This window comes from Nannospalax galili, unplaced genomic scaffold (assembly GCF_000622305.1).
Source record: "Nannospalax galili isolate Female #2095 unplaced genomic scaffold, S.galili_v1.0 scaffold962, whole genome shotgun sequence".
NCBI classification, from domain to species: domain Eukaryota; kingdom Metazoa; phylum Chordata; class Mammalia; order Rodentia; family Spalacidae; genus Nannospalax; species Nannospalax galili.
In genome coordinates, this window is record NW_008348537.1 from 533,026 (window position 1) to 545,721 (window position 12,696).

Sequence of the window (12,696 nt, forward strand, 5' to 3'; positions counted from 1 at the left end):
CCAACAAAAAGACCACAGAATGAGGAAATATTAAAAGAAAAATAGTACTGAAAATAAATACGATGCAAATAAGACAGTTAAAAAATATGTTATTTCATTAGGCATATGTGAGTTTACAGTACATAAGACTATTTTAGTGAAAACCAAAAGAAACAATTCAACTCTATTCCTTATGCAAGTGATATACCTAAAACAAAGTTATCCATAAGACTAAACATACAGAAAAATATACCTGGAAAATGCAAATAGTAAGAAAGCAGTCCATGTGGTATTGATATCAAACAATGCAGTGTCTTGAAGCAATAGATAAAACAGAGGGGGTTCTGCATAATTCTTAAAATCAAAGTACACCATGAATTTTGAATTCTGAATATCTATGTATGAAATAGCCCAACAGTCACCACTGTAAATCAGAACTCATGAAGTATTGACAGCATACTAACAACAATGACTAGCACATCTCCCAAAAGCTACAGACAGATCAGCTGGTAAAAATACACCTGCTAACTATGAATCAAATAGTAAGACTGGCCTGAGATTCAAACTCTGCACTCTAATAGAAATACAGTAAAGTAAAATATTTACAAAAATAGAATTTCTCTTCCACTAAGTATTTTTTAAAACATGCCTTTTAAGAAATGTACTTATATATTGAATAACTTTGAGGCCAAAGAGCAAACAGAAACCTAATATCACAAAATAATTGTAATGAAAACACCATGTGTTTTATGGAAGATAATTAAAGGGCAAGGAAGAGAAAATGAATAACTCTACAAATTTCTATAAACAAAATCAAAAGGAAGAAAAACTAAAATAAGTGTCTCACTCAAGAAACAAGGAACTAGAGGGAAGAGAATATTAAAAATAAACCTGAAGGGTGAAAATGCACTAAACTCCATTTTGACTAGCTTCTTCAGACAAAGCCCAGCCAGACCCAGGCATATTGTAAATCTCCAGCTGCTCCCCGCCCCCCCAAAAAAGCCATAGATTAAGGAAGCCTGGGCATGTAAAAGCCTTATAAGGTAGAAACAGAAACTTCTGTCCCTAAAAGATAACAGTCAACACATTCCAATGCCCTGAAGACAGCCCAGTCCAATCAGAACTTTCCCTGTACTCAGGATGTGGGGACATCCAATCATTTTAAAAGATGCTTGGCAGCATGGGTTTCTGTGGCGTTCCCCAATAAAAGCCCCTGCCTGCTATTGTTCGGGGCCAGACTCTATTTTTGGCTTGTGAAGTCTGTGCCTGGCTAGCTGCCATTCGGTTGCTTTTGCTCTAAATTCCTGAATAAACCTTTTTGTACAATTATCTTGGTGTCTGGGAGAATTATTCTCGATTCTCGGACCCTAACAAAACCCAAAACGTAAACAAGCTGAAACTAAAAGTACAACTGTTAAATAAATCAAATTCTTCTCATTCGAAAGATAACAGAATAAGAAACAGCAAGATAAAAGCGATCTTGAAACAGAGGAACTACAATAACAAATAAATTTTCAAACACAGTGTAGAGTGAATGAAAAGAGGCGATGCCAAGTCTATATAGATCTGCTTCCATAATGTATAAATGAGAGCAACTGACCCAGAGGCCATCACAGCAAGATTCTACCAGACTTTCAGACATAAACCCACATGCTGCTCCAACTTTCAGAGAAGTGGAAGGATGCTTATAATTTTCATGCGGTATTCTATTGTTGCTGAAACTTGATAAAATATTCATGAAGAAGGAAAACTGCAGCCCAATCTCACTTTTACATCTCAATGGGGAAAAACCCAACTACAAGATAAGCAAAGAGAACATAAACTTTTATCTTAAAACTCATCATGATTAAGTCATTTACTAAGTACAGATGAGAACGAAAAGATGACTCATCACAGAATAATGTTAACATGGTTCCACATATTGATGGAGAGAGGAATCTATCATTCCCAGCAACACTGGAATGGACTCAACAGAATTCATACCTATTTTCTTTGCAGTGCCGGGCTTGAGCTCAGGACCTCACACACACTACTTAGCTACACCCCCCAGGCCAATGTCAATTCTTATTACAAAACAGGGAGAGAACAATAGAAGGATGGGTGGGAGAGACAAAGAGAATGAGGAAGAATGTGCACAATCACAGTTCTGTCCAGCCCTGAGGTGGTGGGATGTGCTGTCAGTGCATTATTTTAGCTTTCCTGTAGAATGACATTTTTTTCACAGAATTAAAAAGAAACATGTATACACTGGCTTCTATTTTAAAGTATTTACCTCTTTGTTTATGTTTCACATGAGGCTTAATTACTGCCAACAGGTTCTGAACTGGGAAGAAGTACTCTATTTCTTTTTCAGCAGTCTCTGTTGAATTGCTTCCATACAGTTGATTGACAGGGAAACTTCCCATTGCAAACTGTGCACATAAACTTTGAAAAAGAAGTCAACTTCAAAACCTAATGCAACAATCTAATATAATATAATACTACTTACACATGTTGCTCAAACATTATCAAGCAACTGCACCCTTTCCAAATCTAGGCACTGTGTAAAGGGATGTAATTAGCCAGTAGCTAGGGAATGCTGTGTCCTTTCAAGGAGGTAGCAGACATTTGGAAGAAAAGATGTGAACATTTACATCACAGTGATAATGGATCTTACCAGAACAATCTGGAAAGAAGGAATTTCCACTGCATTGAGGAAGCCCAGACTAGAATCCTGGCTGCCGTACTTGCTAGCAATGCAATATTGGATATGATTAAATTTCTCTGTGTAGTACTTTGGTGGTTAATATTTATTTTCAACCTTATGGGATTTAGAATCACCACAGAAACAAACCTTTAGGTTTATGTGTGAGGGAGTTTCAACATTAGTTTAATTGGAGTGGAAAGGCCCACCATAATTGTGGGTAGCAATATTGCACAGGCTGAAGTCTCAGACTGAATAAAACAGAGAAAGTTAGTGGGACACCAGCATTCTTCACTTGCTGCCTCCTGAATGTGGATGCAATGTGCTAAAGATAGGAAATTATACACATTGAGTCCAGGAGGTAAGATAATGAAAGCCTCCATGTGGGTAAACACAGCGGTGAAGGAGGAACACACAGGGAAGGGTCTGGGGAGAAAGGCAGGAACAGTGCAGATGGCACTGGACAATCCATGTTGAACTATCCCACTCATTTTGTTTCTGCTTCTGTTTCCCTTCAAGGCTATGGGTCCCACACATCCTTTGTTGAACTGGGGAGTTTTGCCAGTTGTTCTTTTAAAAAATATTTTAGTTATTACTTTTAATTTATGTGTATGAGTGTATTGCCTGCATGTATAGAAGTACACCTGTGTGCTAGATAGCTTTAGTGTCAACTTGACACACCTGGGTTGAGGGAGCCTCAATCGGGGAATTGCCTCTATTGGACTGGCCTGTGGCCATGTCTGAATGGCATCTTCTTGATGAGTGATGTGGGAGGGCCCAGCCCACTGTGGGTGGTGCCACCCATGGGCAGGTGGACCTGTGTTGCATAAGAAAGCAGGCTGAGCAGGAGCCGAGGGAGCAAGCCAGTAAGCAGCCTTCCTCCATGGTCTGTGCTCCAACTCCTGCCTCCAGGTTCCTGCCCTGAGTTCCTACCTTGGGCTCCCTGATGAACTGCAACCCAGAAGTTGTAAGCTGAATAAACCCTTTCCTCCCCAAGTTGGTAGTGGTCAGAGTGTTTTGTCACAGCAATGAAGAAACAAACTAGGACAACCTGTGTCATGCAATACCCATGGAGGTCAGAGGAAGAAGGTGTTGTCATATGCCGTGGAGTTCAGATGGTTGTTAGCCACCATGTGGGTGCTGGGAACTGAACCTGGGTCCTCTGCAAGGTAGCCAGTGCCCTTAACCGCTGAGCTATCTCTCTTGCTCTCCAGTTGTTCTTTTTACCTGTCTGTCCACACATACTTCAGTAGAGGAAATGTTCTCTGGCCATTTCCATTTCTGCTCTTTAGATTCAGCTCCGAGCAGCCAAACCAACAAAGTCTAGCCTATTCAATGCCAGTTCCTGCTCAGAAGGCTCTGAATCTTAACACCACTGGAAAGTTTTATTGTTTTTGTTTTTTTGTTTTTTTTGTTTTTCCCCAGACTTTCATGTCTTTATAGTTTCCTTGGGTTTCCTTTTGGCCTTTCCCACTTGACCTTATGGCTCACTCCTTGGTTATTCCCCACACTTTAATTTGGAAATATTTCCCTTCCAAGTCCCTTGGAACCAGTGATTGCCAAGGGTGGCCATTTGCACAATAAATGACAAAATCAGTGTGAGTCCATCAGCACTGACCATTGAATGCAGAGGCCTGAATCAGTCTCTTTTAGATATTAACCATAATTGCTAGAAAAAGTGTGTGTAGTGGGGGAGGTGTGAAAGCCTCCAGAAAGAGGGCTAAGGTGTGAAAATGCGGAGTGTTGTGATTCTCTCTTATGTAAGGGTCTATATTTTAGAAAAAGCAATGCAAAGCAAAGAATCTGCTGGCCAAGTAGAGGGAAGGGGGCAGGTCTCTGTTGTGTTATTTTGAAAATGGCTTGTTAGTGCTGGGAGAAACTAAGGAACCCGGTTAAAAAGAAAGACCAAACAAAATGGTGATCAAGAATTCATGTAATTCTTACCATAACAGTGATCTGGAGGGCAGGCGGCAGTCATTGAGTGCTTTCAGCTAGAGAAAGTACCTCTACCCTTGGAACCATGTTAGACCAATTTGTTTGCAGGCACAGGTGTCACAGTGGCAAACATTCAGCTCTCCTACAGTGTGCATTGCCTTCTACGACACATTAAACAGGTCCTATGGCACTCTTCTCACATCACTTTCTAAGTGTTCAACCTGTTTTATCCTTTATGATAGCTGTCCCTGCCACAGGAGCAGACATAAACCAGTAAGGCTGAATGAGAGGTGGACTCCATGTAGAACAAGTATGACTCAAATACCTCCTACCAAAGGAGAGCATTTTAACTCTCATGTGAATGGTGCTTCGTATGTACTGTTACATATTCTGTCGAAACATAGGCCAAATTTGCTGTGCCTTATGGAAGAGCTTCACTCTTGCACACTGGAAAGAACGGCCTTTTTCTTCTGAATTCGACCCTACCTTAGAATCACTGTCAAGAAATCAAACAACTCACAATAATTCTTGTTTCTTTTACCTATGTATCATGTATGGAGAGGCAAGCAATAATATTTCCATCCTCCAGATGACAGTAAGCCTGAAGCTAAGGCAAAAAATTATCAGAGGATGATTCTCAAGATCAAAACTACTGAGAGAATATCACTCTATCTTAGTCACTTTTCTTACTGCAGTCAAACACCTGACAAAGGCAGAAAGGAAGGAAGGGAATATTTTGGTTCAGTTTTAGGGTACAGTCCAGCAAGGTGGGGAAGACGTGGCAGCTGTTAGTACTGCATCTGCCATCAGGAAGCACACAGAGGTAAGTGCTTGTGCTCAGCTCAATTTCTCCTTTTATTCACTCTAGACTATGGGATGATACCATCCACGTTCCAGGCAGGTCATCCTTCCTCAGTTAATCTTTCCTGAAAAGACCCTCATAGACACACCAGTAGTATGTTTCCATGGTGATTCTGCATCTAGTCAAGTTTACAATGAAGATTAGCCATCACTACTCCAGATTTTGTCACCTGGGCATGCAAAAGGTTCATTTTAAATCATAATGTTACAGTCCTGGCCCTTCTTTGCGTTTTATATCTCCAAACATCCCCATTCTTTTTAACAGTCCCTAGACTATACAAAGTTTCTTCTGAAACTCAAGACAAAAATCTTAACTGAGAGTCTCTATAAATCAAAACACACTTTTTATGTACAATGGCACAACCAACATTTCCATTCCCATAAGAAAAATGGGAAGATGGCGAGGAAAGATGGGAACAAAGTAAAACTCAAGGCCCAACAGAGAAAGCACCAGAACTTTAGTTCTATATCTGGCATCTTAAGCTTCTTGTGGAATCATCTGGGCTCCAACAGCCTTGGGAAACCCTACCCCCTACTTCTGCCACTTGTAGCACATGGAACCCACCCCCCCCCCAAATCTCTTGCTTCATTCTATGCTTTTAGTGTTCCTTGGTGGACACATCATAGTCCTGGCATCTCCAACATCCTGTTGCATCCATTGCAGCTTAAGTTTCACCTTCTCAGGCCCCTGAATGTCCTCTCAGGTCCTATTTGCACGGAATTTGACCCTACCACATTTTCTCAGCCTTAGTGACTTTCTAGAACCTTGGTGAACATCATCACCATGACATTTCACTCTTTCATCCTTTATACCTACAAAACAAGTACCACATGGACATCACTGCCAAGTTGTGTTTTCAGCTTTAGATTTAGTCTGGGCCCCCTCTATTATACTTGTATTAACATCTGTATACCTTAGTAACTGAGTCTGAGAAAATACTTTCTTATGCAGATGTTTTTCATCATGGAACTCCTGTGGTAGTTTAATCAGTCAGGCTTTGTTCTTTCAAATGAATGTGTTTTCCCAAACTGGGCACTTTGATGAGTAGGGTCTTGCCCTTCTGATATCTCCCTAATTGTCCCTGTGTAGAGCATGAAGTTTCTCTTTAGTGATGTGATGTCTTTAACAGTTCCAGCTGTCTCAGCACCTGCCTTATCTGCAACTTTAAACTTGTCAAAGCCCCTTTCCTCACCAAACTGTACAGGTTACATTTTTTCTGTTCCACTTGTGCTCTCTTTCACTTTAGATCTGCATAACAAGAGTGAGCAATAACTATACTACAGCCTGAGAGCTATGCTGTCATTAGATTTCCTCCACCAAAGAAATCAATCTACTTATTTTGAAATAAGTCTTACTCAGTTTCTCAAGACATGAGAATGTTGCCACATTCTTTGCCAGAATGTAACACAAATGACCTCTAGCCCAGTTGCTAATAGAGTCTTTGTTTCCCTCCTGAGTCCTGCTGCCACTTTCCTATGAATCTCTCAGCATTTAGGTCTTCTTAACTCTCACCAGAATGCCAAATTAAGCAACACTTACAGCATTCTAAGGCTTCTCTAGCACACACTCCAGACTTTTCTAGATTCCTTCCACAAACCAGTTCCAAGTACCTATGAACCACATGATCATGTTTTTCATACCAATAGACCTCCTCTTCAGTACAAATTTTCTGTATTAGTTCCTTTTTATAATCACTATGACCCAAAACAAAAAAACCTTAAGGGAGGAGGGATTAATCCTGGCTCATTGCGGTAAGCTCATGTGGTAAGGCACAGTTTATCATTGTGGTGAATGCATGATACAGAAGTATGAGGTAGCTCATCAACCCATGTCCATAGCCATGAAGTAGAAAGAGGATAATGCTGGTGCTCAGCTCGATTTCTCTTTGTTTATTCAGTCCAGGATCCCAGTCTATGGGACAGTGTGGTCCATATTCCAGGTGGGTCTTACCTCTTTAGTTAACTTTTTTATTGAAGCACCTTTGTAGACAAATCCGGTATTATGTTTCCATGGTGATCCTAAATCCAGTCAAGTTGACAATGAAGACTAATCATCATCATTCCACCCTTGTCAACTTGACACCTAAATATATCACCCTAAATCATAAATCTCCTCTAAGCCAGATGCTATGCATGGTGTGATTTGATGGCAAAGTTAAGTTGGTTTTTAAAACTTATTCCTAAACTTATTAAATTACCATCAAATTGCAGATTATATATTCAGTTAGTCATCAGTGTTTTGAAACCCTTGTAATCAATTAAAGACCCTGCAGCTTTGATCACAATCTTTCTCAAAGGAATTTGTCATAAACTGTGATTATGGTGGTTATTTCTCCAATTAGATGAACTATCAACTGGGTATTTATTTCTTAGTTCCCAGACCCAAGTCAAGCATTCTACCTGTTCTTGCAAAATTGTGGCCATCTTTAAGCCTGTGTTGGACAAGAACTCCCTGATAAGCAGTCTGCTACTTCCCCAGGAAAAAGAGCTTTCCTGAAAAGGCTCCTCACACTAAAACTATACTTCATGTATCTTAGACCAAAAAAGGAACTAAAACTTCATGAAAAAGGTAGGAACCCACGTTGTGAATGGTACCTCTTTGGATTAGATTCATTAGCTTCATTGACAGTTCTTGGTCCCAGCAACTCTTTCCAATGTTCCACAGCATTTTCTCTCAATAAAACAAGAGCAAGTGATGGTCCACTGTTAGAAAATATAAAAAAGTTAATAAAAGTATGTCTCAGTAGCTAATGACATATAGATAATTTATGTTGTTAAACTGACTAAAACATGTCACATGATCTATAAAGGAACTAAAATTAATATCCACTAACACGTTTTCAAGAGCTTTTTGGATGAGCTGGGAAGCAGAGAGAAGAAGGAAAGAGAAGGGTCTCTGTCCTTTAGAGTGGTTCCTCTGTGGCTGCTGTACTCCAAGTGGTTTATATAACCTTGCTGGATTTTTGCTTCAGCCCATTATCAAAACCCTGACCCAAAACAACCAGACTGCCCAAAGAGTCAGTCATTTTTCAGCTTGGCATTGGTGAAGTCTCCATTTTGGAATTCTGTATCCAATTCAACTGGAAACTGGCCAATGTCCCTGAGATCTTCCCTTTGCCCTAACCACAGTCCAGGAAGGGAGAAAAGATAGTCATCAGAGAGTAGTAGGGCTGATAAAGACGCAGACTAGCAACCTGTTTATAGAATTTAGAAATTTGCCACCTTAGCAAACAGGGGTTAAGAAAAGGCCAGGCGTGGTGGTACATGCTTTTAATCCCAGCGCTTGGGAGGCAGAGGCATGTGGATCTTTGTGAGTCTGAGGCCAGCCTGGTCTACATAGTGAGTTCCAGGACAGCAGGGGATACAGGGAGACCCTGTCTCAAAAAATAAATAAATAAATAAATAAATAAATAAATAAGAAAAGGTTGAAATGAGTAACATGTAAATCTCACAACTCTTTCTAAACATGAACTCTGCTTTACCTGGTTGTATATGCTATAAACCTATTAAAATAGTCTTCATTTTCATGATCCTTGAACAGTGTTTTCACTTCTTCATCTGATAAAACTAATTGTCTCTGCATCAATATTTTAAACCCTTCTTCATGAATAATGTTGAGAATATCATCTAAATAAAACAGTTATGACAAAGTAAGTTTCAAACGTGTAGATGAAAGACTGTTTAAGACAACACATGATGCGGCATATCATGTGCCTGATTCTCTTGTAAAATGTAAAAGTTCATAAAAATATCTTCTTAAGTTTAAAGGTAAATGGTACTCTTTAGAGTATCAAATTATAATGTTGCTTACAATTTTTTATCATGTAGCAATTAAGCACAAAGTCATACTCAAGGGAATACCAGGAAGTATTTTCTTCTGGTGTATATATACCATGTGTATACAGATGGTAACCTAAATAATAAATAACTCAAGTATAAACCTTACTGACTAAATTTTTATATTCATTAGCCATTATATTTCTTGTCTACCTGGGTATAAATAAGTTGACTCAATTTCTAAAAGCATTTCTTAATCCCCTTCTCACTGGCCTGCTTTTCACTGTTGAAGACCTGAAAATAAAGCACCTCTCCATCCTTTCTCACGGACAGTATGGAAACGCAGCCCAGATGTGGTCAGAGACATGTAAAAGGAATATGTTGTTTCTAACAGCCACCTAGGAAAACCTCCCTGCTCTACACTAGCTTACTGCTTTTGAACATTTGAGGATAATAGAGATGGGATCTGTAGACAGCACTGTATAAACCAAAAAATACAAATCTTAACTCAGAGCCCAGTCAGTATTATCCTGATTGATAATTTGTTCATTCAGAGAGTGCGAACTGGGTAAGGCATACTCAAGAGCAATCAGCCATCAGTCTGCAGGCAAGCTTGGTTTCATTAGCTGCAGACAACTTTTTTCCCACAATAACTTCCAATATCTTTGCTCACAGGCCATTACAAGTACCTAGTGAATGGCCAATTGATTGAGAAATTAGATTTCATTTCTTAAACTTACCCCCAGGTGGCCTCAAATGAGAGCTCTCTTTGAAATTTAATAATGCAAAACCAAAAGGCAATGCTCTAATCTTCTCTAAAAGTTTATATGATTCTACCTTTATAAATTTTAAAACTATGTAGTTGGTTTTCTTTTTTTAGTAAAGTAGTTGTGAAGCCTATTAAGCTACGTTAATATGCAGGATACCTCACAGGCTTAACCGACTCCTTAAAATTGTTTGTTCACTTCTAGGTTATTAGATTTGTTCCTGTCCATCAGGGGAGAGATGAGATAGAGGCTTATGCTTAATGTCAGTAAGAAAGAAATGACAGAAGTCACTATCTTTCTTATACAAAAACTAAAAGTATGGTGGAAAATTAACAACAACCCAAACAAGAATTATCCTCCAAAGGAAATAGCTCTACCCCCCACCAGCAGGAACTACAAACAAGTACTAGATGAGGACATACGTTGGAGCAAATCAGTTTATGAGTGTATTTGCCTAGAAATAAATTAATAAGAGCTATTAAAAGAAAACTAGCACATTACACAGAAGATACAGTAGTTTAACTGAATGGAGGTATATTATATTTTTGAAAAAATTAAGAATATATATGTATGTGTGTGTATGTGTAGGGTTGTATGTATGTGTATGTGTGTATGTGTGTGTGTGGGGGGGTGTGTGGTGTGTAGGACAGAAGTCATTAAGTAGATTAGACTGGCTGGCCAGTGAACGCCTAGGAACCACTTGTCTCTGCTTCTCCAGTGCCAGGATTGCATGAATGAACCACTACACCTGGATTTTTCTGTGGGTGCTGGGGATTAGACTCATGTCTTGATACTTGGGGGGTGGGGGGAAGCACTTTAGTGGCTAACATACTGCCCTAGCCCCAAGTATACCAATTTTATCTAAATTAAATATCTATACAGACTTTGTTTTGGAATTTCATGAAGTGATTTAGAATAATAAGTGATCAAAACTTGAGGTTAGAATCAAACCAGGGATGTTAGAGACTGATGTCTGATAAGCAGCTCAAAGTTTCTTTTTCCTGTTTATTATCATCCGATCATGCTCAATCATCACTAAGATTTCTGTAGCACAGTAGCCATCTGTTATTATGTTATCTACTATAAAATTCTTCATAAAAGAACAAAAACTATTTAAGGAAAGTGGTTGACAAACTTGTAAGAGAAGAAGGTGAGCTTTCCGAGCCTCATTGAGGGGGTACTTGTTTTGTTTAGAAATGTGGAAAGAGTACATCCAGTAATGGGAGTCTGGTGCTCAGGAGAAGTCCAAACAAAGGTGGTATATGGACTGGCAACTGATGTTAAATACCGGAGAGAGACAGGAGAGAGGGAGAGAGGGAAAGAGGGAGGGAGGGAGAGAGAGAGAGAGAGATAAACAGGGGGAGAGATATACAGGAGAGAGAGAGAGAGAGAGAGAGAGAGAGAGAGAGAGAGAGAGAGAGAAACGGGATTATTTGAATCCTGCTCTGGCAATTTGGAAGATATCAGTTTAACTAGAAAATTGTGGGACAAACATAGTTTCCCCTACTTAGAGGGAGGTGAGGTGAGGATGAAGGTTAAGAAGCCTTTAGAGACTATAACAACCCTGTGAAAAGTGCCATCACAGGCAGCACAAATGTAAGGTATTGGGTAAAGGGGCTGAGACCCAATGAAGGTTTTGGGCTTTCTTTTTATGTTTTAAAATTATGTTTATAAGAATGTTGTAGTGTATCTTTGTTGTAATCAGAAAAACTATGCCTTGGGGGAGAAAGTGATGTCGCAAGAGAATAATAGGCAACTTCCAGTGGGCATTCCTCAGGAAGCAGAGGTGACAAGCAGTAAGAAAGGGTGGGTCATATATACAAAAGGTTTGTCTTCTTTTCCGAACAGGCAAAGATGGTACTTTTTTCCTTTAAAGAGTAATAAGGCTCTGCTTCCCTGGGCCAGCGCTACCCACAGGTCTCTCTCCAACCCGCAGACCTCTCTCCAACTGGCAGGCCTCTCTTCAGGGTAAGTCCATCGTGCCCTATGCGCCTTAACTCCCCCAGCCTCATTCACCCTCCCATCTTCCCCGCAGATCTCTCCTCCCAGCCTGGTCCTGTCCCATTCCTTGTCTTGGCACCCCAGACACCTGGGGAACCACTACCTTCCTGATCCTTTGCATCCAGTCCAACCCAGTTCCTTCCTTCGCAGGTCCCCAAGAGCACTCTGGGCCTGGCCCCATCCTCACCTCCCTCTACTTCCCTGGGCCTGCACAACCCGCCACCCTCTTTCCTGGGTGCTGGGGGCTGACCTTTCCTTTTCCGGATCCTTTGCATCCAGACCAACCCAGCTCCTTAGTGCAGTCCCCATGGGCCCTTGGGGCTGCCTCCCACCCCCATCTTCCTTTGCATCTCGGGGTGGCATGGCCACCAGCTGCCCTAGACCAGCATCTTTTCTGGGCCAGGCTCCCAGGCCAGTCCAACCCCCAAATTCCTGAGGCCAAAAATCATTCCTGGAGGGATCCAGACCTTAGGAGAAAGCCTGAGAGCATCTGATCATCATCTGACTTGAGCCTCTGTGGGAACTCCTCAAGACAAAAACAAGCTGGCCATTCCAATATAAAATCAAAAGAGAGAACCCGAAGCTTAGAGGAACCAGCTTTTCATGCCCAAAACAGTAAACCACAAAGAAACATAAAGTTTACAAAAAGAAGCAGACCTAAACTTGAAGGCTTGAGTCTCACACAAAAATCAG

The 12,696-nt window shown here is 40.4% G+C and overlaps 1 protein-coding gene across 1 annotated transcript in view; it reads right to left on the reverse strand.

The window, feature by feature from the left end:
- The window catches only part of Nme8 (NME/NM23 family member 8), a 99,922-nt gene that overhangs the window by 19,354 nt on the left and 67,872 nt on the right, over positions 1-12,696 (reverse strand). Inside the window, exons 11-13 of the mRNA XM_008845436.1 lie at positions 8,941-9,085; positions 8,054-8,161; positions 2,252-2,403 (exon numbers count right to left, since the gene is read on the reverse strand). Coding sequence (XP_008843658.1) covers positions 2,252-2,403; positions 8,054-8,161; positions 8,941-9,085 — 405 coding nt within the window. The remainder of the gene's footprint in view (positions 1-2,251; positions 2,404-8,053; positions 8,162-8,940; positions 9,086-12,696) is intronic.